General features: G+C 45.8%; 1 protein-coding gene across 2 annotated transcripts; it reads left to right on the top strand.

Annotated features, from left to right (window-relative positions):
• The first annotated feature begins 1665 nt into the window (after positions 1-1665).
• Cep126 (centrosomal protein 126) lies at positions 1666-27282 on the top strand. 2 transcript variants are annotated; one of them, XM_042682984.1, is made up of 11 exons: positions 1666-1726; positions 5649-5768; positions 7522-7667; positions 9059-9170; positions 14992-15184; positions 16933-19030; positions 20459-20571; positions 21116-21191; positions 22257-22466; positions 24349-24413; positions 26887-27282. In XM_042682984.1, the coding sequence occupies exons 2-11, from the start codon at positions 5653-5655 to the stop codon at positions 26947-26949; spliced, it is 3192 nt and encodes a 1063-aa protein (XP_042538918.1). In that variant the 5' UTR covers positions 1666-1726; positions 5649-5652; the 3' UTR covers positions 26950-27282. The 2 variants fall into 2 exon arrangements, with proteins under 2 accessions (XP_042538918.1, XP_042538919.1); XM_042682985.1 differs by lacking the exons at positions 24349-24413; positions 26887-27282 and having other exon boundaries at positions 22345-22460.
• Positions 27283-27550: the final 268 nt, after the last annotated feature.

Genomic DNA, 27550 nt, shown 5'->3' with positions numbered 1-27550 from the left:
GAATAGGACACCTGAGGGCCGCCACGGAGAGACGGCTCGCGGCAGGCCGGGCCTGCGTCCAAGCCCGCGGGCGCGCGCGGGCCGGGGGTGTGGGACCGGGGTGCGGGCCTGGGGTACGGGTCCCGGGGTTCGGGCAGAGGCGCGGGTCGGGGGTGCGGGCGGGGGGCGCGGGCCGGGGGTGCGGGCCCGGAGCTGCGGGGCCCAGGGTGCGGGCCTGGGGTGGGGGGCCCGGGGTGCGGGCCGGGGTCCGGGGCCCGGGCAGGGGGCGCGGGCCCGGGGTGCGGGCGGGGGGCGCGGGCCAGGGGCGCGGGCCCGGGGCGCTGGTCCGGGGTGCGGGCCGGGGGTGCGGGCCCGGAGCTGCGGGGCCCAGGGTGCGGGCCTGGGGTGGGGGGCCCGGGGTGCGGGCCGGGGTCCGGGGCCCGGGCAGGGGGCGCGGGCCCGGGGTGCGGGCGGGGGACGCGGGCCCGGGGTGCTGGTCCGGGGTGCGGGCCGGGGTCCGGGGCCCGGGCAGGGGGCGCGGGCCCGGGGTGCGGGCGGGGGACGCGGGCCAGGGGCGCGGGCCCGGGGTGCGGGCCGGGGCGCGCTCACCGCCTTTCCGTGCCGGGCTGCCTGCGTTCACAGGAAAACAGGCACCAGACAGCGCGTCCCAGCCAGACGCGCGCGTGCTCGCGCTGGACAGCTGGGCTCCTCGTGGGACTTGGGGAAGACAGACAGACAGACGGACAGACGCATTCCCACGTGCACTCAAGTCTGCACGAAGTCCGTCCGGCTTTCCGGCTGGGAAGCCCAACAACGAAGGACATTCGGCGGGGGCCGGGGGTCTTGAACGGGCCCCGCACGCGCGGGTCCGACGGTTGGAACACAGGCTGCACCGGGACCGAGGCCGGGGCGACAGCGCGGCCCCCCCCCCCCGCATCAGGACTTCCGCTCGGGCGGTGCGGCCCGAGGCCGGGGCGGGCGAGGGCCTCGGGGCCTCCGTAACCGGTGCGGGGGGCGGCGGGGCGCCTCGAGGGAGGACGGAGGGGAGGAAATTTCCACGCGGCGCCCCGCCCCAAATCACCCCCGAAAAACGTCGGCTCGGCTCCTGCTGGCAACACGGGCCTGGGGATTTTCCACTCGGTCTCCGCGACTCCCCCAACCCCCCCGAAAACACGCGCACCGGGAAGGCAGAGCCGAGCCCGGCGCCAGCGAAAGGCCCGGCGGAGCTCCGCAAACCTCCCGGGACGCCGGGCGCGCGGAGCAGCGCCGCGCCGGCGCCGGCGCCTCCCATTGGCTGCCCGAGCGACAGCCCCGCCTTCGCACCCTTCCATTGGCTGCCCTGGAGCCAGCCCCGCCGCCGCCTCCTTCCATTGGCTTCCGGGGCGGAGGCCCGCCCCCTGGATTCCGTCGCGAAGGACGCGGCGTCCGTTGGTTGTCAAGATGGCCGCGGCGAGGTCGCAGCCGCAGCCTCCGCTCTCGCCAAGCTCGGTCGCCGCCGTCGCCCCTGCAGCCGCCAGTGCCGCCGCGAAGCCAGGCTTGCCACGACCGAGCCCCGGGCGCCCGTGACGCGGGGCGGGGCGGGGCGGGGCGCGGGCGAGGCGGCAGCCGGGGCTGCCATGCCGGAGGCGCCCGCGGCGAGCGCGGCGGCGGCGCCCAGGTGAAGGATGGCGGCGGCGAGGCCGGGCGCTCTGGGCCTGGGCCCAGACGGCCGCGAGAGCTGCGGCCGGCCGCGGCCCGGCACCTACCTGTATCCTTGCGGGCGGAGGCCGGGGCGGGGGCCGGGTCTTGGTCGGGGTCGGGGTCTAGATCGGGGGCCATGGCCGGGTCTAGATTGGGATGGGGGCTGGGTCTAGATCGGGGGCCACGGCCGGGTCTAGATTGGGATAGGGGCTGGGTCTAGATCGGGATCTAGATCAGGGGCCATGGCCGGGTCTAGATTGGCATGGGGGCTGGCTCGGGGGCCATGGCCGGGTCTAGATTGGGATGGGGGCTGGGTCTAGATCGGAGGCCATGGCCGGGTCTAGATTGGGATGGGGGCTGGGTCTAGATCAGGGCTGTGGCTGAGTCTAGATCGGGGTCAGGGGTCGGGTCTAGACCAGGGAGGTGGCCGTGGCTGAGTCTAGATCGGGTTCGGGGGCTGTGGCTGGGTCTAGATCTATATTTGGGGCCGTGGCTGGGTCTAGATAGGAGTGGGGGCCATGGTCGGATCTAGATCTAGATCAGGGTCGGGGGCCGTGGCTGGGTCTAGGTCTATATTTGGGGCCGTGGCTGGGTGGGTCTAGATTGGAGTGGGGCCATGGCCTGGTCTAGATCTAGATTAGGGTCAGGGCCAGGTGTAGATCTAGATCGGGGCCGTGGCTGGGTCTAGATCTATATCTGGGGCCGTGGCTGGGTCTAGATTGGAGTGGGGGCCATGGTCGGATCTAGATCGGGGTCGGGGGCCGTTGCCGGGTCTAGATCTACATCGGGGTCAGGGGCCAGGTCTGAGTTGGGTCGGGGCCGGGGCGGGGTGCGGGTAAAGGGGGGCGCGGGTCAAGGCGGGGATGGGGCAGGGTCGGCTGGGAGCGGCCTGGCCCACCCCCCTCCCCGGGTGTGGGAGGGCCATTGTCCCGTAGCACCCCCCCCCCCCCAGCTGTGCGCCCGCCCCTGCTACACCCTCCTTCCGACTTGCGGGTGGGACGTGTCCTTTGGGGAGCTGCCTGGCCTCCAGGCACATTACCCACTGGCCACCCAGCTAACCATGGCCCTGCAGGAGGCCGCGCGCGGCCGGTGATCGGAATTGTCCTAAGAGGCCGTGGAGAGGGAGAGGTACCCGGACGTTCACACTTGGCGCTTAGTTCTGAGTTTTCCCAAAGAACTGGGTGAGACCACATTGAGTGCTGGTGACACTGTAGAAAAGTGAAGTAGAGCCTGCTATTCCTTCCCAGAACCTTGGGTAATTAGGGTGCCGTGTTTTCTCCGAGTTGGCAGGGATGGTCCGTGGAAACTGTTTGAAGGAAACAGTTTCCCTTTCCAAACTGATCATGAATATCCCTTCCCCCTTTTGCTTAACCGCACTGTCTCCAACTTGGGGGTGCTGCTTTCATTTCTAAGGCAAGTCACAAAGCGTTTAAGAGGAAGACTGGTGTGGGCGCAGAGCTCCACAGAGGTGACACACACTCAGAGGTGACACACACTCAGGCTTCCCTGCCTCTCCTCCTTGGGCCAAGTTCATGAACCAGACCTTGCAGCAGGAGTTCATGGCTCCTCTCATCTCCATTATTCACCCCAAGGGGTTTGTCATTTGCTCTTGCTGCTCCCCTAAATTGCCTTTTCAGAGGTAGTCTATGAATGTGATTCATCCCCTTGATGTTGTAGCTTCTTGAGCACTAAACTACTGTGACACTAATTGGTCTCTTGAATCAGAATACAGGGGAAATAGCTCATTGAAAAAGCATATGTGTTTTCATCGTTTTCATTTTTTAAAATAAATGTCATGTGAACATTGACAAACACACAAATTATGAATACATCAGCAATTTACTACTGTATCAGGTGAATATTACCCAAAAGACTTTATTCTAGCCAGTCACTGGTGGCTCATGCCTGTTATCCTAGCTACTCAGGAGGCTGAGAACTGAGGATAGCAATTCAAACCCAGCACAGCAGGAAAGTCCCTTGGAGAGACTCTAATCTCCAATTAACTGCCAAAAAATCAGAAATGGAGCTGTGACTCGAAGTGGTAGAACACTGGCTTCCAGCATAAGAGCTCAGGGACAGCACCCAGGCTAAATTCAAGCCCTAGGACTGGCTCAAGAAAATAAAAGTACTTTATTCTAGAATTGTGATAACTTCCTATATTACTAAAAATATACGTAATATGTAGCTAAAGTAAACAAATTGTTACTGATCAGTAGACAACCAAAAGACCAAAAAATAAAATCAGATGTGTGTTGGCTTATATTTTTGCTAGTATACATAAAGATTATATATAATTTTATATAATATATGTGTGTATTACATGTATATTAAAACTATATATATGTAGAGAGAGGGAGAAAAGTGCTTTCATTTTAATCTGTTTAAGAGCCAGGAATCACGGCTAACACCTGTAATTCTAGCTAGAGGAAGCTAAAATTGGGAGGACTGTGGTTCAGAGCCACCCTGAGCAAAAAGTTCAGAAGACTCAACAGAAAAACTGGGTGTGTTGGTATGTACCTGTCACCCCAGCTACTTTGGGGAGTATAATAGGAAGATCACAGTCTAAGCCTAGTTAAAAACATAAAAAAAAAAATCAAGATTCCCATCTCAAATATATCCACAGCAAAAAGGGCCCAAGCTGTATTGTGCCTGACTAGCAACCATGAGGCCCTATGTTCAAATCCCAGGACCTCCAGGGGTAGTGCATGCCTGTAATGCCAGGTACTTGTCCAGAAGGGAGGATCACAGACCAAGGCAAGCCTAAGCAAAATCAAAAGACTCCATACAAGGGCTACCTTCAGTATAGTTGCACATGTTTCTACTTAGTGATGAGTCATTGAGTAATTACATGGCAATGGCTGTTTTCATTCAAAATAACAAGAGAAAAACACTGATAAGTCATGGTAATCAAAACAAATAAATTAGGGAAGTCAACAATATTAGTAAGGGGCTGGGAAGGTGGCTCGGTGGTAGAGTGCTTGCCTTGCATGCATGAGGCCATGAGTTCAATTCCTCAGCACCACATAAACAGAAAAGGTTGGAAGTGGCACTGTGGCTCAAGTGTAGAACACTAGCCTTGAGCTGAAGAGCTGAGGGACAGCGCTCAGGCCTCTATAACCAAGCAAAAAACAAAAACAATATTAGTAATTTGAGGAAAGTTTATAGTTATATATGATAACTTTCAACTGATAATCAAAGTATGCCATTTCTTCTCTCAGAACTTTTGCATTAACATGTGACTATGTATGATTGTCCAGGTGTGTTTTTTTCTTAGCCTATAAGTAAATAGATAAATCATATTTCCAAACATTGCAAATAAGTTATTTGATCTTTAAATATTTGGATATTAATTTGATGCTTTAAAGGATCAGTTGAAACATTTAATTCATCTAGTTTATTATTTTATTTTATTTTATTTTTTTGTCGGTCGTGGGGCTTGAACTCTGGGCCTGGGTGCTGCCCTCAGCTCTTCAACTCAAAGTGAGCGCTCTACTGCTTGAGCCATAACGTCACTTCCAGTTTTCTAGTAGTTTATTGGAGATAAGAGTCTCGAGGACTTTCCTGCCCTGGCTGGCTTTGAACCGAGATCCTCAGATCTCAGCTCCTGAGTAGCTAGGATGACAGGGGTGAGCCACCGGTGCCCGGCTTGTCTACTTTATACTAGGGAAATGTAGCCTTTCATTTGTTTATATACCTGCTTAAGAAAGTAACGTTAGAAATTTTCAAATATCTGTGTAATAAAGATCAGCAGTCTCCTTACTGAGCTCATGATTTCTAAAAGTAATCCCCTCCCACACCAGAGAAAGTGGTGTATACCTTATATTTCAATACCAGGTGAAGAATTTTTATATAAAACACTTTCTGATCATATACTAACACTAATAATTGTTCCAAACAAACATTAGCACAGGTGGTAATTATATTTGTCTGCTCATCACCATACCCACTGAAGACTTAAACTGTTGTTCTTAACTTACTGCTGGCATCAGAGACATGAAAATCCATCTAGAGAAAAACTTAGAAGAAGAGCGTCAAATATTACTACAGCAACAAAAAATATGTCGAAACCAAGCTCGTAAATATTTTATGGAGTCTAACCGGAGAAAAAAGTGAGTCACTGTGCTTTCTCCAGAAGTATAGAAAGCGCAAGCCGAGGAGGCATCGGGTTTTCCTTTCGTAACGCGCTGTGAATCCAGTCATGACAGTGCTTTGTAAAACACCAATCAAGATTCAAATGACTTTTTCAGTTGTGCTACTGATTTTCTGCAAAGGCAGCAAGATAGCAGGTTTTGTCTAGTTTGCTGACTTGTAACTGTGATAGTCTTTCCTTGTTAAGCCATGGACACAGCTCTAAATCATGATTAAATATTATCTTTATTTTCAATTTCACACTGTGATGATTAAAAATTATGATTACTTAATTTCTAATATTTGCTTTATATCATTTTCCTACTGTACCATCCTCCTTCATTTACTTACAAAAATGGAAGAAACTGGAATGGCAGAAATGTGATTGATAGATTAATAACTTCCTACCAAAACTAAAAAGCTTTATAAACTGCAAAGTAAAATAATGAAAACTATTCAATTGCTGCTTAACATGTTTAGTTTTAAACAAATAAAGACAGCAGTTCTGTATTTTTTCCTGCCTTTCCTACATTCTTTTTTTTTTTTTTTGGGTCCGGTCATGGGGCCTGAACTCTGGGCCTGGGCGCTGTCCCTCAGCTCTTCAGCTCAAGGCTAGCGCTCTACCACTTGAGCCATAGCTCCACTTCTGGCTTTTTTCTTTTTTGCTTATGTGGTGCTGAGGAATCGAATCCAGGGCCTCATGCATGCAAGGCAAGCACTCTACCACAAGCCACCTTCCCAGCCCTCCTGCATTCTTATAACACACAAGTAACAGGAAATCCCTGGAGTTTATTAACTGCATCACTGGATATATGCTGCAAACCCCACTTGGGAAGATACAGTTGTCTACCTGTAATTTTTTTCTGACATCGTATTTCTCTTTACATTAACACTTTCTTTATTCAAGTGGTTGAAATTAATTACTCTTATTTACTGTGTATCATACCTTTCACTGTTATTGTTTATCTATACCTTTTAACTTCTGAATCCAAAAGCACATGACCCAAGTGTTTGATAAAGATGGTGACAGATTTTCATCTAAGTATGTTTTATGTACTAAAGTGTGATCACAACATTTCTTAAAGTATTTTTTTCTCCATTTGTCATCCACACTGACACCTGCAGTTCTTGTTCCCAGTGGCGGTCAGTAGGAAACATTCCAAAATTAAATGCTGGCTGTTTCCCCCAGCTACTTGAAATCATGTTTATTTTCTTCTTAGTATAATCTTGCACTCTTTCCCCCAATGGTAGCATTTTCCCAAATACATATATCACGGGGCTGGGAAGGTGGCTCAGTGGTAGAGTGCTTGCCTTGCATGCATGAGGCCCTGGGTTCGATACCTCAACACCACATAAGCAGAAAAAGTCGGAAGTGGCGCTGTGGCTCTGGTGGTAGAGTGTTAGCCTTGAGCTGAAGGGCTGAGGGACAGCGCCCAGGCCCTGTCAAAAAACAAAAACTATATATATATACAACTTCCAAGACGAGATGCCTTGGTGGAACCTGCAGGTACTCTTGGTGCAGCCCATCCCTGCCCGCCACCCACTCTGAAACCTCTAACCTGCTCCTCTCCCTCTGTGCAAGGCTGTGCAGCATGTCTAGTGAACGTGATTGACATACGTAACTTATGCAACATTCCATACTACAAAACACTTATTAATAGGACAGTGTTTTAAGACTATGTTTCTGGGTTAAGTATTTTAACTTACTATTCCTTTTATTTATTTTTGGAATAGAGCTTTTGAAGATAAACGAAAAGAACAAGAAGAAAGAGAATACCAAATTAGAGAACATATACTTCAACAGCGGAAACAGAAGTTTGAAGAAGTTACTGAAAAATTCCAGCGTGCTCATGTCCCCCTCTCACAGAGGAGGAGAGCAGGTACCTACCTTCTAGAACAAGAATGAAAAGGAAGAGGTTATAGGTCTGTGAAAGGTCCTTGTTTCCCATCTATATGGAAAAATCAAATCGGCAACTAAAAATATGGGTCTGAACTACAAGAGAAAGTCATGGAGTAAGAGTATATACTAGCTGGGTGCTGGTGGTTCACACCTGTAATCCTAGCTATTCAAGAGGCTGAGATCTAGCAAGGCACTGGGGGCTTATGCCTATAATCCTAGCTACACAGGAGGCTGAGAACTGAGGATCATAGTTCAAAGCCAGCCTGGGCAGGAAAGTCCGTGAGACTCTTATCTCCAATAAACTATCAGAAAACTGGAAGTGGCACTGTGGCTCAAGCGGTGGAGCACTTGCCTTGAGCTGAAGAGAGCAGGGACAGCGCCCAAGCCCAGAGTTGAAGCCCCACGACTGACAAAAGAAAAAAAAAGAGACTGAGATCTGAGGATGGCAGTTTGAGGCCAGTCTGGGCAGGAAAGTCTTATCTCTTATCTCCAATTAATCACCAGAAAACTGGAAGTAGAGCTGTGGCTCAAAGTGGTAGAGCACTAGCCTTGAGAAAAAAAAGCTTAGGGACAGTGTCTAGGCTCTGATTTGAAGCCCCACAACCACCACCACCAGCACCAACCAAAAAGAATATATGCTTGCCCAACACTGGTGGCTCACGCCTATAATCCTAGCTACTCAGGAGGCCTAGATCTGAGAATTGCTGTTCAAAGCCAGCCCAAGCAGAAAGTCTATGACACTCTTATCTCCAACTAATCACAGAAAAAGCTAGAAGTGGTGCTGTGGCTCAAGTGGTATAGAGTGCTAGTCTTGAGCAAAAAGGAGCTCAGGGACAGTGCCCAGGACCAGAGCTCAAGCCCCAGGACTGGCAGGCACACACACACAATTTATGCGTACGAGTAGCCAGTGGATAGATGTACAGTTGACAATGGAAATAACGAGAGAGAGTAGCTAAGTTGACCAGAGTATATGTGAATGCCAATCAGACTCTGCATCGTTTGACGGAGTACATAGCATGAAACGGAAGAGCAGAGGGTTTATTTTAGCTCCAAGTCTCAGAGGCTGCGGGCGATAGTCCTTGTTCTAACAGTCCTGGGCCCAGGCCAAGGCAGAGCATTGAGCAACAGGCGCAAGGTCGGGAGGAAGCCAGATGGGGGTCTTGCTAACATTTCCCTGACCCATGACATTCCTTCTGATCTCTGCCCCTTGCCAAGTAGCTGGGACCACAAACATGGCAACCATGTCTGTAGAAATCTGTCCTCTTTATACAAGCATTTAAAAATACTATTTTCTTACTGACCAATTGGATTATAAAAAGACCATTGAATATAGAGTGATTCTTTACTATTTGACCTTTACTCTCCTTGTAGTTTTTCAAAAACCAGTTCCTCCATTAGAAGAGGCCCTCAAACAAATTCAGGAATCCAACTTAAATCCAGAAGTAAACATTCCCTTTTCTCACAGACCAGCAGTAAACTGGAGGTAAGTATTACTGTTTTAATTAGTATATTTTTTATTAGTAGTTGTATATTATAATGTATGGCTTTCTTGATGCTGAATGTGTAGGTCTGTTGAACTCGGGCCCCTGCACTTGCTACAGGCAAATGCTCTGTCACTGTGCTCTGTTCCAGTCCAAGACTACTACTGTTCTCTGCTTTAGATTGTTTTGTTTATTTATTTGGGAAGAATAGAGTTTCTACAAGAGTGAAATTAGAATGCTAATTCATTATCTTAAAAGTCTTTGACATTAAAAAATAATGCCCATATTAAACACTGTGGAAACAATTATCAAAGTTGTTTTAATAATTTTTTATTAATGTTTGCTTGGAAAATGAAATTGCTTTAAAATGTAATAGATTTAGTTTTAAAAAAGACTAACTTAGTGGTAGATATGCCACAAAGTTAAAAAGAACCTTTTCCTTACTAAAAGTATTTTCAGTAAGGAAAATCCTTTCCTACATCTCAAAAAGGTCTTCTGGTTTCACTCCAGATTTTGATGAGTGAGTCATTTAAAAACACAGAATAGACCGCCCAGATAGATATCCCCTGCTGTCTGGGAGAACCATAGGCAGGAGCGGCAGTGTGCTGGCCTTGTCCACGAGGCCCGGGTCTGACCCAGCACAGAACAGAAAAAGAGGAAGAAAAGGTAGAAAAATGCCAAATTAGTGATGATAGTACTTAATATTTATGTACATGAAAGTATTCTAATGAATTATGTTATTCTATTTCCTGTATATAACATGCCATTTTTAGAATTCAACTGGTCAATAATTCCCTTGATTAGGGCTAAAAGCAAACAAAAACTGCATCCCCTCACATTTCACTCAAGTTTAGAAAAGACCTCATGAAATGGAGAAGTCTTTTGTGTGTGTGTGTGCCAGTCCTGGGGCTTGAACTTAGGGCCTATACGCAGTCCCTGAGCCTTTTTTTTCCCTCAAGTCTAGTGCTCTACCACTTGAGCCACAGCTCACTTACAACTTTTTGCCGGTTGATTGGAGATAAGAGTCTCATGTACTTTCCTGTCCAGGCTGGCTTCAAACCATGATCCTCAGATCTCAGCCTCCTGAGAAGCTCGGGTTACAAAAGTCAGCCACTGGCACCCAACTTTAGCAAAACTTGGAAGAAAATAGGAGTTAACCCTGGAGGATGTGGGTGGAGCCTGGGCAAAGCAGTGTACTGCAAGCAGTGAGAATGTGGGTGAATCAGAACACAAAATTCTGAAAGTCTGGCTAGCCATGAGATGGGAAAAGAAAGTGCACCTGCATGTTAAGAAATACAAAAGTTAGGGTAAGAGGATTTTAAGTAATTGAGTACAATCAAAATACTTAAAACTCACCATGGAGGTTTATCATGAACAATTGTGGATAATGGAGTGAAAGAAGAGGCTCTGTCGTCAACAAATATAGAAAATATGTGATTTAGAGTTCATGAGAAAGACCTGCGCTAATGTGAAGTGGAGGCAGCGGCTGTTGCGGGCTGTGGAGCAGGTGCGCTGTGCAGGCAGCCGCCTGTGCAGAGCGCAGGCAGAGGCTGCACCCAGGACAGCCGGGACAGCCAGGGTCACTGCGAGGCTGTGGAAAGGGATGCCTTAGCAGAAACAAGGAAAAAGTAGTTGACAGAGAGCAAATGGCTTCTAAAGAATCCTGAAGGAAGTGGCACTGTAGCTCAAGTGGTAGAGCGCCTGCCTTAAGCTGAAAATGCTGAAGGACAGCGCCCAGGCCCAGAGTTCAAGCCCCATGACTGACCAAAAAAAAAAATTCAAATTTTGCCAGGCGCCGGTGGCTCACGCCTGTCATCCTAGCTACTCAGGAGGCTGAGACCTGAGGAGCACGGTTCAAAGCCAGCCTGGGCAGGAAAGTCTGTGAAACTCTTATCTCCAATAAACCACCAGAAAACCAGAAGTGGTGCTGTGGCCCAAGTGGTCGAGTGCTAGCCTTGAGCTGAAGAGCTGAGGGACAGCACCCAGGCCCAGAGTTCAGGCCCCACGACCGACCAAAAAAAAAAAAAATCCTGAAGTAGTAGCATAACAACTTGTATCAGTCATGATCCTGGAAGGAAACAGGCACAAAGTAGTGTTTAGTTCAGTGCAAAGCACTTTGGAAGTTGTCAATAATGAAGAAAGACCAGGGCTGTGAGTAGTTCCAGAAGGGCATAAACATGGTCAGAAGTTTAACAGATGAAAAGCACATTTTTTTTAGAGACTGATTAAAAAAACTTGAGACAGAAAAATAAGAACTGTGTTAAAAGAGGCGGGAGAGGATGCGCTTGCCAAGGTAACTTCAGACGGTTTCATCCAGCTGGCGTGGACAGTGAGAAGAAAGTAGGGGCAGGTGGGTTAGGAGGGAGGCCTTGAATCACACCTATGTCCTAGAAATGGTGACTGAAAACTTGGAAGCAGGAATGCAGCATGCATTTATTTTGTGTAAGCATTGCCAGAATAGAAAGAACTAGAAGCAACTCAAAAGTGAAGAGAAAGAGCCAGAGCTTTCCCCTGGGCTTGAGCAGAGTAGGGGGTATGAGTTAAAAAACTAATGACTGTGGAGGAAAGGTAAATAGGGTCAGGGAAGGAAAACGTGAAAGGGGACGACAAGTTGTGAATCTGAAACAGTTATGACTATGACCTCTGTCTGTGTGTATAAATATCACAGGGACGCCACATGCTTGAAAATCAACAGCGCATGATGACGCTACAGAGAAAACACGGTGGTTTATGACTTGAAAAATTAGAATGCTCTCCACAGATACTTAACAGTATTAGCAATATATGTGGAAGTACTATAAACACTATACAAATGTGAGATAGTAGAATATTAAGGATTAGGTGTTAGGTTGATGGAAATATTTTTATTACAAACATAACTAAACTACAAAAATCAAAGTGTTTTATGAACATAAAAACTGCTTCAGGAAATAGTGAGATGTAGGAATATCAATAAGGGACTAGAATTCCAAACATATAATAAGTCTTCCTAGTTCCTGAGAGTAAAAGAAGGTATATTCTCACTCATATTCAGTGCTCCCTCTTTAATAAAATGAGATTATTAGATATCTATCTCCAATATCCATGTATTTTGGTGAGAGGGATGCTTCTAGAACCACATGCTACCCTGAAAAGGCTATCCAGAGGTGACCTTTATTTGCCTTTTGTACCAGTGTTTTAAACAAAATTGTCCAGCCCATGTTTGTGTGAACGTATGACTAACAGACTTCTGGAAATGCTCTGAGCTCAAGGACTGAGCAGAGGGAGCCTGGCTGGGCTGTGTACATCTCAGCCTCTGAGCTCAAGGACTGAGCAGAGGGAGCCTGGCTGGGCTGTGTACTTCTCAGCCTCTGAGCTCAAGGACTGAGCAGAGCCTGGCTGTCCTGTGTACTTCTCAACCCCTGGGAAAGGCTCTGGCTGACCACGGAAGATCATGCCTCCAGCCTAAGGACAAAAATGACAGCCACACCCACAGAGGCAGCCCAGCACATGGTTCTACATCATAACAAGGCTCTTTCTCCCTGCCTGTCCCATGCTTTCCACTTGTGCAGGTCCATCCCTGCCTGTCCAGCTATCTCCACACCCAATCCCGGCTTGTTTGATCAGCTGCCCCCTTCCCGGGCCCCCGTGTCATCCCACCACTCCCAAATTCTTCCTAGCTACCCAGCTGTGTCTCCCACCCGCCAGACCCGTCCCCTGCCATCTGTCCCCTCCACTCTCTCAAAGGCCTGTCTGCCAGCCCCGTTCCTGTCCTACCCACTCAAACATCTCCCGCATCCGCCAGCCCCAGCTACGCCCAGCTTTTCTAACAGTTTCCCTCGTCCCCCAGCCCCTGTTCCCTCTGACCCACCTAACTTTCGACCACACCCATCCTTAAGTTCTCCAGTTATTCCTGATCCTGACTCACAGAACAAGTTATTTCATAAAACTTTAAGACCCAAACGTCTCCTTCCAGCACCGCGTTCTACCCCAGCCTCCCTAGTGCCTGCCCCTGCTCGCCGGTCCCTTCCCGCTCGACTGGGTGCTTCCCCCGCCCCTCTGGAAGCGCTCCCTAGTTTGAAGCCTTCCTGTGTGTCCGCTCAGCCTCCTCAGCCACTCTCCACCCTGTTTCGTGTCCATCCATTGCCTGAACGTCTTTTCCAGTCGGTTCAGCAATCTGTTCTACAAGCCACATGGTCACACCAACCCCAGGTCTTTGCAGACCAGCCGCCTGCCCCAGTTCTCTCCCATCCACCGCCCCGTGGCTCTCCATCTGCTGTGCCTTCACCACGTCCCGTGTCAGCGTCATCCTCTCCACCCTCCCTAGTGCTCTCCGCCCCCTCCTCTCCTTCCCCTCCCTTGCCTTCCTCTTCTCCCTCATCTGCCCCTCTTGTGCCCTCTCCTTTGCAGTCATCTTCCTCTCCATGTTTGTCCCCAACTTACTTTGCTTTTCCCTCTCCAGTGTCTCCCGTTTCTTCTTCCTTTGTGATTTCCTCTTTCCCTCCCATGCTTCTCTCTCCTTCTCTCTCCACCTCTCCCTCTCCTTTCATTCCTATCCATCCATTCAGTCCTCCTCACGGGGGAAAGAAGGTAGAGAAGAGAAGAGAAGAAAGTCGAGTAGAGAAGAAAGGAATAGAGAAGAAAAAGTTGAGAGACGACAACTTTAAAGGTAAATAATTGGAGTTTATTAGACATTTTGTAGACTTAGCTTTATTTTATTTGGAAAGGATGACGGAAAGGGAAGAATTCGGTAGAAGCAGGGAAGCATATATAAAAGGAAGAGACAGAAATAGACCCTCAATGTTCAGGAACTTGCTCTTCTGATCTCCTCATTAGAACAAAGAGATAGGATTGGAATTATTACTGACCTCGACTATTTTGGTAGGTCCAAATAAAGATACATATGGGTTTTGGAGATAGATATATGTTACTTGCAGCCATATGTCCCTCGCCAAAACGTTTTCATCCTCATCGGGTTGGTAAGGAGTGAATTGAACTGGTAACAAACGCCCTAGGATCCGAACCAATAGCCATAGTGCACAGGCAGTCAGCTTCCTATTGTCCACATTTCTGTCCCATCCTCCCCAACAAAGTCTCACTAAACCCTTTGCTTTGCACTGTGTCCTGAAATGCAGTATGCTATTGGTTTCCAGGTGATAGAAGATAAGGTAATTTTGATGTGATACCTTGGCACATAAGTAAATGCTGTATTGAAGATACCTCTTCTATAGCATCCAATTGCATTTACGTTTCTGAAACAATTGTAAAAACAAATGTTGGTAGAGCACTAGCCAGTGAGTAAATGCGTCAGGTACCAAGTTTGAGTTCCAGTCTCAGACCAAAAACAAACAAACACTGTTTATTAAGAGCCAAGTTCCCAAACCTCCTTAAGCACGGTTCATTATTTCTATCTGCTTGAGTCTTCAGCTTTCTTCAGTTGTAGGAGAATGGATTAGCCTGGTTTTAACTCAGAACAAAGGGTAATGAGGACTGTTTTTGTCCATACGGGGATACTCTTAAAGCACGGGACCTGACACCATTTGCAGGAGATACTTCTACTCCACCAGATGGTAAAAGAAGGGGTGGGAGACGGTCGTGAGTAATTGGGCACTCCTCCCTGACAGTCTCCAGTATTGGCACAGTGGTCTCACAACCATTTTTGTTTTTGTTTTTTGTATTATTGAATGCTTTCAGTTCACCATCCTAATATATCTATGTATTTCTCCAATATCCTTATATGAGATTATCTGACACATGCACTCCTATAACACAAATATGTCATTTGTCTACTTATAGAAACTAATTTTATTTAAATGTGCTAAGTATCTGTATGTCTGTTCACAGAGCTCTAGATTCTGCCTTGTCTTCAGCCTTGTCAAATGACAAGTATAAGAAACATCTCAGAGCCAAAACCAAGTGTGATAAAGAAGTGAAGGACCACAGCACGGCAAACATGGCTGCCAACAGGAGCACGTTTCAGCTGCAGTTGGAGGAGACGCAGAAGCGCCTAGAAGACCAGCGCTTGAGCAGCTTGCAAGTATGAAACTGTAAATGTGCCGCTAAGACTTCGGTCCAGTGTTCTCTGCCACAGAAGTGTATCTTGTTGGGGGGCTGGGAAGGTGGCTCAGTGGTAGAGCGCTTGCCTTGCATGCCTGAGGCCCTGGGTTCGATTCCTCAGCACCACAAAAGAAAAAAGAAAAAAGCTGGAAGTGGCGCTGCGGCTCCAGTGGTAGAGCACTAGCCTTGAGCTGAAGAGCTGAGGGACAGCGCCCAGACCCAGAGTTCAGGCCCCACGACCGGACCCAAAAAAAAAAAAAAAAAAAAAAAGAAGTGTATCTTGTTGGCTAAGTGTGGGCCAGAGAGGGTGTGAGGTACTCAACACAGATTTATCACAGACACTGGAAAAAAACTTTAGGGTTTACTTTTTCTTATGTTTTTTCCAAGTTCCTTTCTTTTTCTTCTATTCTTCTTTGTTCACTTCCTATTTCAAAAATACTATGCTTACTGAGTGTTACTTTATGACAAACATGTAAGCTATTTGAAAGTACAATGTAAAGGAAGTATGAGTAATAGAGCTCATTATAAAAAGGAACCTTAAAATTGTATCACGTTGTATGAGATTCTTATTTGAAATGTAACAGAAGTTACTAATCTCTCCTAGCAGGGCATTTATTTTGATCTTTTTTTGTTCCACAAATGAGTATCAGCCGATTCCTTCCTGTAAATATTTTCACACATTTATGAGATGGTCAGTTGGTCAATATCAAGATTAAATCCATCCTATAGTTATAGTTAGTTACCTAGGAGAATTTTAAAAATAATACTTTTGTTGTTGTTGTTGTTCAGTCGTGGGGCTTGAACTCTGGGCTTGGGCGCTGTCCCTGTGCTCTTCAGCTCAAGGCGAGCGCTCTACTACTTAAGCCACAGCACTACTTCAGGTATTCTAGTGGTTTATTGGAGATAAGCGTCTCACGGACTTTCTTGCCCAGGCTGGCTTTGAACTGCGATCCTCAGATCTCAGCCTCCTGAGTAGCTAGGATTACAGGTGTGAGCCACCGACGCTGAGCTAAAAATACCATTTTTATGGGCCCCATCCAAATGTTAAATCATCAGGGCCCAGGAATAGATATTCTGACGAAGTGCCTATGTGAGCTGACAAGCACTCAGGTCTACTGCAGACCACAGGGTTCACCTCTGCCAGACAGGGCAACTCCCCTTCCAGCACAAGGGCAGATTCAAGGCTTAAAGCGGTTAGCAGTCTCAGTCAAGTTCAATGACTGTCTCAGGAAAAAAATACAGTTTTTAAATAACTATTTTTCAAAGTTTTACTTGCTATTACAAAACATTCAAAAGCCCAGAGTTGAGTGATAGTTGCCATTTTCATTACTTTGGTATATTTACTGTTAGCATTATTGAGGCCAGAAAAAGTGCCTTTGCTTGTCTGAAATAAACTCTCAGCCATTCAATCTCTAGTTAGAAAGAAAGAAGAAAACTCCACATTTGAAATAGAATAGCAGCACAAAAATTAATTCTAAGCCATATTATGTCTAAAATAATTGGAAAAGTTAGGAGTTGAGATTAAAGTCAGCATATATTTCTATAGATCTTTGCTACTCCCCTGTTTTTCCCCTGAGAGATGGAGAGTCCTCACGAGCCTTCACCACTGTATTCATATTCTTCTGTTAATAGGCCAGTATTTAGACTTCAGTAACAACAGTGTAAGTCGTTAAAGTTGGCCATTTAAAACATTTTAAGGTATAAAACAATGTTCTTTTTCTCCCCTAGAAATTTTATGACCAAGTTCATCAGATCACCAATTCTGAGACCCTCTCAAGTATAGACAGTCTGGAGGCTGGTGAGCGCGAAGAGGCGTCCCTAACATTTAATGAAGCGCTGTCAGCACAAGAGGATTCTGCTCCCCTCATAGCAGCAAATATACAGTCAACTCATCTAAACTGCTCTGATGATAATAAACTGTTTTTCTCAAAAGTTCAACATATAAATAATTGGCTTACAAATTTGGATGCTCATGGTACTCAAAATGTCACACCTTCCCCAGATATTTCCAATAAGCCTGTTGATGCCCCTCCCCAGGAGCATCTCGGTAATAAAGAACAAAATCCATGTGCTGTGAGTGGAACTGTGGATGGAGCTGTGAGTACTGCCAGGAGTCCCGTCATCTTTGTGTACAGCCCGCCCGTAGCAGCGCTGGATAAGGACAAGAAGAGCTCTGGAATGGCCACCTGGAGACGCACGGCCAGCTCGGGGGCGGGCGGCAAGGAGAGGGGCTCAGTCACTGAGCGCGCTCCGTTCCCAGTCAGCAGAACCTGGACCAGCTCACCCGCTGCCGCTCAGAAAGCAGCCACACCCTCACACCAAAAGAAATTATCTGAGTCAACTCAAGGAAATGGAATATCTTCAGGCCCGGCTTCATGTGTACCAAGGGCAACAGCTTTCTTTCCTCCGTCTAATCGACAGTGTGCCAGGACTGTACCAATGAGCAATATGCACATAAAAGAAATTGACCCAGTGCAGTGTTCAGATAAGCTAGATGAATTGGAAGACATGCAAGAAGAAAAGATAAAATATTTCAATTCTAATGAGGAGTTGCCTTTCTTTTCAGACAGTTTCAAAGCTACCGCTATACCTCAAAATCCTGATTCAAAAGACAAAAAACAAAAGGCATCATTGTCTAATGTAAACGACTTACTTGACCAGCACAAGAAAATGAAATATGATAGCCATGAACAAAGTAGTGTGAGGTTTCTTAAAAGCATTTTAAAGAAAGATTCTAAATACAAGCATAACTATCTGCAGACACTGATCACAAATCAAGGCTTTAAGTTTAGAAACCAAAAAGCAGCAGCTATCAGGGATAGTATTGAACTAACAAAGGTAAAGGAAAAAGGCGCAGAGATTCCAAAGATGAGTAAAAAACTAAGGTGGTTTGATGAAAGTGGGCATCAAGCGGAGAGTGCTGAGGACTGCGGCTTCCTGAGGGACCGAGCCGGAAGGACTCCACAGGGTCCAGGGCAGAGTGACGCTGGCAGCCACGCAGCCAGCGCCCCCGCCCATGCTGTAAGTTCTGTGGATGGAACAAATCCCAAGCTTGATTCTGTCTCTGGAGATGTTGCTAATTTAGAAGGATCTGGAACAGACCATGTGCCTTTGAACTGCTCTACGCCTTCAGGTTATAACTTCATTAAACAAGCCTGGGCGGCATCTAAAAAAGAAGAAAGCAAAGCCCCTGCACAGAGTGGAGATTCTAAAACCCAGAAAGGTAATCCTCCCCCAGGCGGAGCGAAGGCCACTGGGAGAGCCGGATCTGCAAGAGCCCAGTCCACCTTTGTGTATGTGAACAGGAAAGGCACTGTCGTCCAGACACAGTCCGCAAGCAGAGGCAGCTCCTTTGTACAGACTCAGGGCAGACTAATCATACCTCACCCTCCGCCCAAACCAACAGCAAAGATCCAAAGTGGTGAAAATACACACATGTGCCAGTGTCAATCCGCAATGCCTGCAGGTTCCCCAAACGCGATTACACAGAACTGCTATAATTCAAAATACGTCCTTCCAGCAGAACACAGCCTGAATCCATGGAGCCAGGAAAGGGACCCTCCCCAGCCAGATGCTCACTCAGACCTGGTCACTGTGATGGCCTCTCCCCCATCCTACTATTCTTCCCAGTGCCACACCTTCACGAAAGCAAGTCACCCAAACAGCCCACACGTGGTCGCCCCGCAGGGTGACACTCACTGCCCCCAAACAAGTCCTGCTTATGAGGGACGTTATCAGTCAATGTATCTTAGAAATACTAAAGAACAGCTGGTTCCCTCGTGGAAAAAAGAGAATACTATTCTGTGCCAAAGCGAGAGGGCCACTGGTAAGAATGCCTTTGCGCAACTTTTCCTTACTGGTATTAAATTAACAGTTTGGTCTTACAAAAGTAACTTGCCTCCCTAATAATTGGATCCAGGAGTTAAAGCTTGGCCTAACCTGTGCTGAACTAAGAAACTCTTTCCAGCCTCCATTTTTTTTATGACATCTCAAGACATTTTCAAGAACACGGAATAGGAACTCTTCTTGTCCCATACTAGTCTGACATGACCAGTATGTGTGTGTAGCCACACACTCTATAAAAGTGTGCACAGTGGAAAACACTGTTTAAATTATCCTAAGTAAGTGAATATTAGAGCATATTCCTTTATTTTTCTTTAAAATTATTAAAGAGCTATAAGCTAATAGATGTGCCTAAACCCCTCCCCACTTTCCAAAATATTGACAACTCAGATTTGATCTGCTCTATACCTCATTTGAGGAATAAAATGATACATTATCTTAAGCTTTTTCAAAATTCTCGAGAAAAAAAATATGCATTGTATTCATACACTGCTTTCTTAAATGGCAGCTCCTTTGTACAACTATGTAAAGATAATTTTTAATACTTCTCATCTATTAAAAAAGGTCAGTTAAAGGCCATTGCTGTTAGTGGTGCTCAGCCATCCCCGCCTCCCCTCCCCTTGCGTTGTTACTAACATCCAGGTACCTGCCACTCCCCTTCAGTAATGACCGTTGCACATCTAGAAAAAGCCCTGAAGACGTGCTTTCAGCACCTTCCCCTTTTGTGAGGACTTGTTTGGGCACTGCAGTAGATGAAATCCTGCTCACACGAGCCCAGCACCAAGCCCCAGAGCGCTGAGGCCAGCCGGCCCTCACCTTGGCCTCTGCGGCGCAGCTGCCGCAGTGAGCCCGCGCATCGCAGGAAGCAGGCTTCCTCCTTCAATAGAAGTGTAGCCTGGAATTCCAATATGCTCTTCCTGCACACCAGTGGCCTGTCTCACCTGCCTGGCTCCCAGGGCTTCTGGAGGTCACTGCTTTAACCATAAAACCCTTCAGGAGCAAGACAGTTTTTCGATTTTTCTTTTTCTTTTTTTGGTCAGTCGTGGGGCTTGAACTCTGGGCCTGGGCACTGTCCCTCAGTTCTTCAGCTCAAGGCAAGCGCTCTACCACTTGAGCCACAGCACCACTTCCGGTTTTCTAGTGGTTTATTGGAAATAAGAGTCTCGCAGACTTTCCTGCCCAGGCTGGCTTTGAACCGTGATCCTCAGATCTCAGTCTCCTGAGTAGCTAGTATGACAGGCGTGAGCCACTGGTGCCCAGCTTCAAATGTTTTGAACTGTGCCCTGTACAGAACAAGTATATGAAATGTACAGTTTTCTGTAACATTGGAAGGCACCTGGACATTTGTAATAGATACATACTATCTACTCAGCTTGCATAATTGTTGACCCTGTGCTGGCATTTGTTTAAGGTTCTACTGTTACAAGAAGAAAACGAATTGTTGATAATAAACGGAGAACTCTTTTAGAGCAGGAAAGAAAAATTCGTGGGCGTGCAGGACAGAAGTACAGTGAGCAAATGATTGTAAGTACGGTATTAATAAAAAGTTTGCAAGAGTGAAAAATCACTTGAAAAGCGAATGCTCTTCAAGTACTTACTGGGCTCTTGCTAACCGCTATTTACCCCAACCACGGAGAGCCACCATGGGGCTCTCATTGGCGGCTGTTTGCATTCCCTGGCTGTGTTCTGTTTGACCGCAACGGCCCAGTTACCAGCGAAGATTCTAAACCAACTGTAAGAAAGCATGGAGGGGCACACCTGTAATCCCAGCACTCTGCCAGCCTCCATAGCAAACCCTGTCTCAACATGGGAAGGAAGGAATGTCCAAGACAACTCTACTATCTGAAATTTCCCATTGTACATAGGATACTTCTAAAATACTTGGGACCCTAGAAAAGCCTTAATCTAGTGGTAGCTATTAGTTTCCAAAAATAAACAAGTAAAAGAACCAAGTTACATGAATAATGGTAGTTTAAAATACAGATAAAGCAATTAAAAGCTCTCAGTGTCCATGTATCGCAAATTTCAAATGTGAAATTAAATTGACTGAATATTTTATTTGTTACAGAATTTTGGACAAAATGTCCAACTAACTTTAAGTGAGCCACAACATACTAAAAGTGGTTCTCCTAACATGGAAGAAGGTATGTAATATTGAAGAAGGTAGGTTTTATTTAAATGTTCTCAGAGCTTTTTTTAACCTTTGTTTTCCCCATATTTTCTCAAGTGTTTATGATTATGTGATTGCAAAAGCACCACTGGGACCTGAACTCTCCTCACCCCCCAGCATCTTCTGTTTATTACCAGATTTTCATGAACTAATAATATTGTACTCAATATTTTCTACATCAAAGTATCTTCTAAATGGTCAATTATTTCTGAAGATTTACAGAATTAAAATTACAGTACTTGGTAGCTATAACCAATAAATATTTGTTGAATAAAACTGAATATTAAATGAATACTGGATTAAAGGACATAATCACTGATAGGGATATATATATAAATATATATATATGTTAAAGTATTTTCCTGAAAAGTATTATCATTCAGTTGGGTGCCTGTGGCGCACACCTGTAATCCTAGCTACTCAGGAGGCCAAGATCTGAGGATTGCAGTTTGAAGCCAGCCCAGGCAGAAAAGTCCCTGAGAGACTCTTATCTCCAATAAACCACTCAAAAACTAGAAGTGGCTCAAGTGACAGCACCCAGGTCCTGATTGATTCCAAGCCCCACAACTGACAAAAAAAAAGTATTATCACTCAAGATTCTTTCAGTGATAGGTGTTAACTTTAGGCACAATCACTTCTGATAGGCAAATAGTTATTATTGTTGATTTAGACTTCGATATTCTTTTTATTAACAATAGACTTCTTTTTGGTGAATTGACTCTTCATATTCTTTTTCCCCGTATAGTACAGCTTTGCTATTTTCTTTCTGATTTCTGCAAATTACTGGAATACTTCGTATTTAAGTATTAGAAATAATCTTAGTATTATTAATATTAGTTGCAAGTTTTTTACTATTTTACTTTTTCTGCTACTTTAATTTTTCACTAGTATCTTACTATTAGTAAAAAAAAAATTTACTACTCCTTTTTTTGCACCTCTGGCATATGTGTTTTTCTGTGTGCCTTCACAGCTAAGCATATTATAAGGGCTGAGCCCCAGACAAAAAGATCAAAGAATAATTGATGGCAAGTTTCTGTAGTTTCAGATAGTACCCTCGCGTTTTTGATGGCTGAAAAGCTAGTGAAAACTTCATTGCCTGAGGATGAAATTCTTACTGTCTTGAATAGCAAGCAGCTACAGACACCAAGCCTGGCTTTAAGTAAAACCCAGCAGTCCAATATCTCTGCACTGTCAGCTGAAGAAGAGAAGATCCTGCACTCCCTTGAGCACCTCGACGAAAGGCTGCACTGTGAGTGTGGAGCAGCGTCCTCTGCGAGAAGCGTGGCATTACGGGCCCAGGCTACCTGAGCTTACAAATCCCATGGTGTCTGTCACCTGTTCCACAGAGCACAGGGCTCAGGCCTGTAAGCTTAACCAGTCAGGTGGCTGAGATCTGAGTATTGATTGCAGCCAACCAAGACAGGAAAGGCCCGGACATGCTTATCTCTAATTAATCACCAAAAAACCACAAGTTGGAATTGTAGCTCAAGTAGCAGACTCCCAGTCTTGAGCAAAAAGCTCAGGGACATTGCCCAGGCTCTGAGTTCAAGCCCCAGTATGGGTACAAACAAAAACAAAAATTAGGATACCCAAATCAAGTTAATAACTTGGGGATATTTTTCATTTCTATTAGACATTCCTAGTTTTTTTGTTTGAGGGGCGTGTGTGCGTCTGTGTGTGTCTGTGTATGTATGAGAGAGAGACAAACAGAGACAGAGAGATAGTAGATAGGGTCTTTCACTTGCTAGGTAGGCCCTTCACCACTTGAGCCATACCCTCCTCCCATTTATCTGTCAGTTTTTTTCTGGCAGGGTGTGTGGTTTTGACCTGGCTCCGCCCAGACCACAGACTAGGCTTCACCTCCTGGGTTTCTGGATTACAAATGTCAGCCACTCCACCCAGCATACATGTCTGTATATTTGAATGCTTCATATGAAAGATTCTGCTCAAATTATTTTCAGTCATATTCTCTACTTATTATTATGTGGACTAAATAGCCTCACAGCTAAAAAAATGAGTATTGATCAAATTACTCACATTTTATGCCTTAGAAGTTAAGAGAGCAATTCTCTTTTTCCTTAGGTGCTGCAAGAATGAAATTTACTTTTTTTAAAAAAAAGATAAAGATGGGGCTGGGAAGGTGGCTCAGTGGTACAGCGCTTGCTTCCCATGCATGAGGCCCTGGGTTCAATTCCTCAGCACCACATAACCAGAAAAAGCCGGAAGTGGCGCTGTGGCTCAAGTGGTAGAGTGCTAGCCTTGAGATGAAGAGCTGAGGGACAGTGCCAGACCCAGAGTTCAGGCCCCACAACCAGACCCCCCTCCCCCCCCCAAAAAAGATAAAGATAAAAAGGGAGGAAAGTACAACATTTGAATGAAGATTATCATAAAATAGTCAAAGTACTAGGAATTCTCCTTTATCAACCTAAATTTTGTGTGACTCTTTCTAATTACTTTTATTGGACTGGAGTATGTCTAAAGTGGTAGAAAAAGCACTACCAACAATAAATATTCTGGGCTGGGAATGTGGCTCAGTGGTAGAGCACTTGCCTTGCATGCATGCGGCCCCGGGTTCGATTCCTCACCACCACATAAGCAAAAAGGAAAAAAGCCAGAAGTGGCGCTGTGGCTCAAGTGGTAGAGCGCTAGCCTTGAGTTGAAGAGCTGAGGGACAGTGCCCAGGCCCAGAGTTCAGGCCCCATGACTGGACCCCCCCAAAAAAATAAAAATAAAAATAAAAAAATATTCTGGGCTGGGAAGGTGGTTCAGTGGTAGAGCGCTTGCCTTGCATGCTCGAGGCCCTGGGTTCGATTCCTCAGCACCACATAAGCACAAAGAAAAAAGCCGGAAGTGGTGCTGTGGCTCAAGTGGTAGAGCGCTAGCCTTGAGCTGAAGAGCTGAGGGACAGCGCCCAGGCCCAGAGTTCAGGCCCCACGACCGGACCCAAAAAAAATTAAAAAAATAAAAAAATATTCTATGTTTGGACCTACTTTAAGTATAGGCTGTAGAAAATGAGTCTTGCTCAGTTTTAAATATTTGACACATAAGACTTTAACATTGAGTTATTTTAGTTTTATCTTTTCTCTTTATGTAATTAACTGAGTTTTTTGTCTCATGGTACAATTTTTCAGATGTACAAGAAATAATTTACAGAAATCCATCTATCAGAAATACTTTACAATTACTACCAGTTCTGGTAAGTACTTAAGGAAGGTCTTCGCTTCTGTTTAGATAATAGCATGATGTGACACGTCAATACAGTAAGACCTTGCTTAACTTTTTTTTAATGGTAAGAACTCTTTGTTGACGTTGGAGTTGCAGACTTTTAGGTAGGTAATCTGTTTGGAAACTCCCAGGAAGTTGACATCTGGCCATGACCACTGCCCCTCCACATACAGGTTCCTGGTGGGTTCAGAACTAAACATTACTATTGGGAATCTTGTAAAGCTGCATATGTAAATCAAAACAGTCTCTGCGGCCTAATGCAGAGATAGACACACACAGGTGGTACTGGAGCGTGGCTGTGGTGTGGGGAAGTATGGTTTCCCACACTGAAGAGCGCGCCAGTCTTCCTCAGTGCTCAGAGCTGCTTGCTGACAGCTGGGACTTATACATTCCATTCCCCCACAAAACCTGCCCTCCTTCATAATCCTTATTTCAGTCAATGCCATCTTCCACCAGATTTCCAGACAAATATTTTCCTCACTGGACTTCTCACTGTTGCATACCCAAAGTCTGCAAGTCTTCCTGACTTTATGCACCAAATGCATCTTGTCTCTGTCCACTCCTAATGGTAGTGTACTAGTTTAGGAATTTGGAAGTGGAGGTGTGGCTCAATGGTAGATTGCCAGCCTTGAGCAGAGAAAGCCAAATGAGAACACAAGGTTCTGAGTTCAAATCCCCGTACTGGCACAAACAAAACAAGACAAAAAAAAGAGAATTTCTCCATCTAGAGTCATGGTGATGTGCTTACTCTGGCTTCAGTCCTAGTACCACAGAAAGAAGACAGCATCGTGTTCACAGTAATAGGTATCTAGAAGAGGAGGACTGGATGCTCACAAAGTCATAAGGAGAGGGAAATATTTACTACCTTGATTTGAAAAGTACCATGTTTTACGTGAAAAGTTTGAGGAGCAGAGGTACAGCTCACCAGTGGAGTGCTTATCTAGTGTGCATGAGACCCTGAGAGTTCAATTCCCAACCACATCCACACAAAAGTTTAAGAAAATGGAAATGTTAGCCGGGCGCTGGTGGCTCACGCCTGTAATCCTAGCTACTCAGGAGGCTGAGATCTGAGGATCGCGGTTCAAAGCCAGCCTGGGCAGGAGAGACTGTGAGACTCTTATCTCCAATAATCCACCAGAAAACCGGAAGTGGCGCTGTGGCTCAAGTGGTAGGGCGCTCGCCTTGAGCTGAAGAGCTGAGGGACAGTGCCCAGGCCCAGAGTTCAAGCCCCATGACCGACCAAAAAAAAAAAAAAGAAAATGGAAATGTTCACTATCGTCATTTGATTATTAAACATTATGTACATATGTTAAATTGCAACACCACATCTCCAAAACATGTACACTTACAACAATAATGTTTTAATGTGCTTAAGAAGAATTGTCACATTTCATCTGGACCATTTCAAATATCTCTAGATTTGATCTCCAACTCATCTTTCACACCACCATCTCCAGAATAATCTTTTTTAAATAGCAATGTGAACATAGCACTCTCCTCAGTAGTTATCTGTCACCTAAAAGAGCAAAGCCAAGTACCCCAGAGAGGCATTCGGACCTTCCAGCTTTGCTCCCAGCTCACCTTTTACCCTAGGCTGAGTAGCTGGCAGATCTCCACTGTCATCCACCTGGGAAGGCTCGCGCTGCCCAGGCTTTGTCCTAAAATTTAGAATCTCCCTTTTGGCAGTCATACAGCTTTTCTTTTTCAGTTTCTCTTCATTCAATTAACAGGCAGTACCTGAGTTGCTTCCGCTGTGTCAGGCCCTCTGCAAGGGCTGAGTGTGTGTAGGGGGGGGAGGGGAGGGGAGGGGAAGGCAAGGCGTCTGCTGCCGTGGGGACAGCCTGCAGGCCTCACGTCAGGGCTGCTGCCGGCACGGCACGGCTGAAGTGAGCTTCCACTCCTCAGAACTGCAATCTCAGATGCGGAAGCTTCACCTCACGGAAGTTTACTTTACATAAAATTAACATGTTCTTAACAATCACCCTCCCATTAATTCTTTAGTCTTAAATAAGTTGTTAAACACTCCTAGAATCTAGTACAGTTTCCCAGGGCTTCTGTAGAAAATAAAATCATTCAGCTTGACTGTTTACACAACAGATGATAGAAATCTCATCAATGTCACCAACAGCAAAGAATAAAGATGATCATGGATTGTTGATATGATGCCTTACCTAGTAGCACTCAGCTTTGTTAAAATAGATTTATAGCATTTAGCAGTTTGGTTTAAGAAACATGGCATGAAGGTGCACACCTATACTCTCAACACTCAGGAAGCAAAGGCAGAAGGATCAAGAATCTCAGGATGGCTATACAGCAAAACCCTGTCCCGAAAAAAGGTTCAGTTATTAGTTCAGTCTTGTTAAAACTATAATCTAGTAGGAGATTCACCTGTTTACGAGTCTCTGCATATCACAGTAAAGGAATGTTCTGGAACTGTTTTACAGAATAGCCAGCCAAGGGCCAGTCCACTTCCTGATGTTGGATCCAGAACGCAAAGAAAATGCTGATGAAGTATGAAATAACTATATTGAACTGAATCATTCTTTTTGAGAATTCCCTGTAAATATATATTTCTGCATTCGTCAATGATTTAAAACATTATAAAAATAAGACAGAACATAGGTAATGGAGATAAATTGGCTAGTTTACACTTACACCACAAATTATACTTTATTACATATTTTATTGATACATTTTTAAATGAATGGAAATATATTGTTTTCAGCAAGCATGCTGCTATATAAATTATATTTAAAAATAAGAGGCTATTTTGTTATTCAAATTATGTATTAGTTGCAGTTGCGAAGCTTTGTTTTCTGAAATTCGTAATAAATTCTATTAAATTTTTGCACAGTGGTATATAATTAATAACATCCCATATAAATAGCAGCTGTTCAAGGTTTTGTAGGATCTGCATACTTCAGGAATGTTACAAAGTGGTCTTGTTATCAATTCTACATGCTAGACAGTTAATAGTGCCACTTTATCTGGGTAATTCATCTTTTTTTTTTTTTTTTTTGGTCGGTCGTGGGGCTTGAACTCTGGGCCTGGGTGCTGTCCCTCAGCTCTTCAGCTCAAGGCAAGCGCTCTACCACTTGAGCCACAGCA

This window comes from Dipodomys spectabilis, unplaced genomic scaffold (genome assembly GCF_019054845.1).
Source record: "Dipodomys spectabilis isolate Male_0828 unplaced genomic scaffold, ASM1905484v1 ptg000076l, whole genome shotgun sequence".
NCBI classification, from domain to species: Eukaryota; Metazoa; Chordata; class Mammalia; order Rodentia; family Heteromyidae; genus Dipodomys; species Dipodomys spectabilis.
This window is presented reverse-complemented; position numbering and strand designations above follow the sequence as displayed.

Bases quoted from the DNA above. Each gene is read 5' to 3' on its own strand.
- Cep126 (XM_042682984.1), top strand. From the start codon at position 5,653: ATGAAAATCCATCTAGAGAAAAACTTAGAAGAAGAGCGTCAAATATTA. The intron at 7,668-9,058 runs GTACCTACCTTC...CTCTCCTTGTAG, and splicing joins CTCACAGAGGAGGAGAGCAG to TTTTTCAAAAACCAGTTCCT. The intron at 21,192-22,256 runs GTATGTAATATT...AAGTTTCTGTAG, and splicing joins TTCTCCTAACATGGAAGAAG to TTTCAGATAGTACCCTCGCG.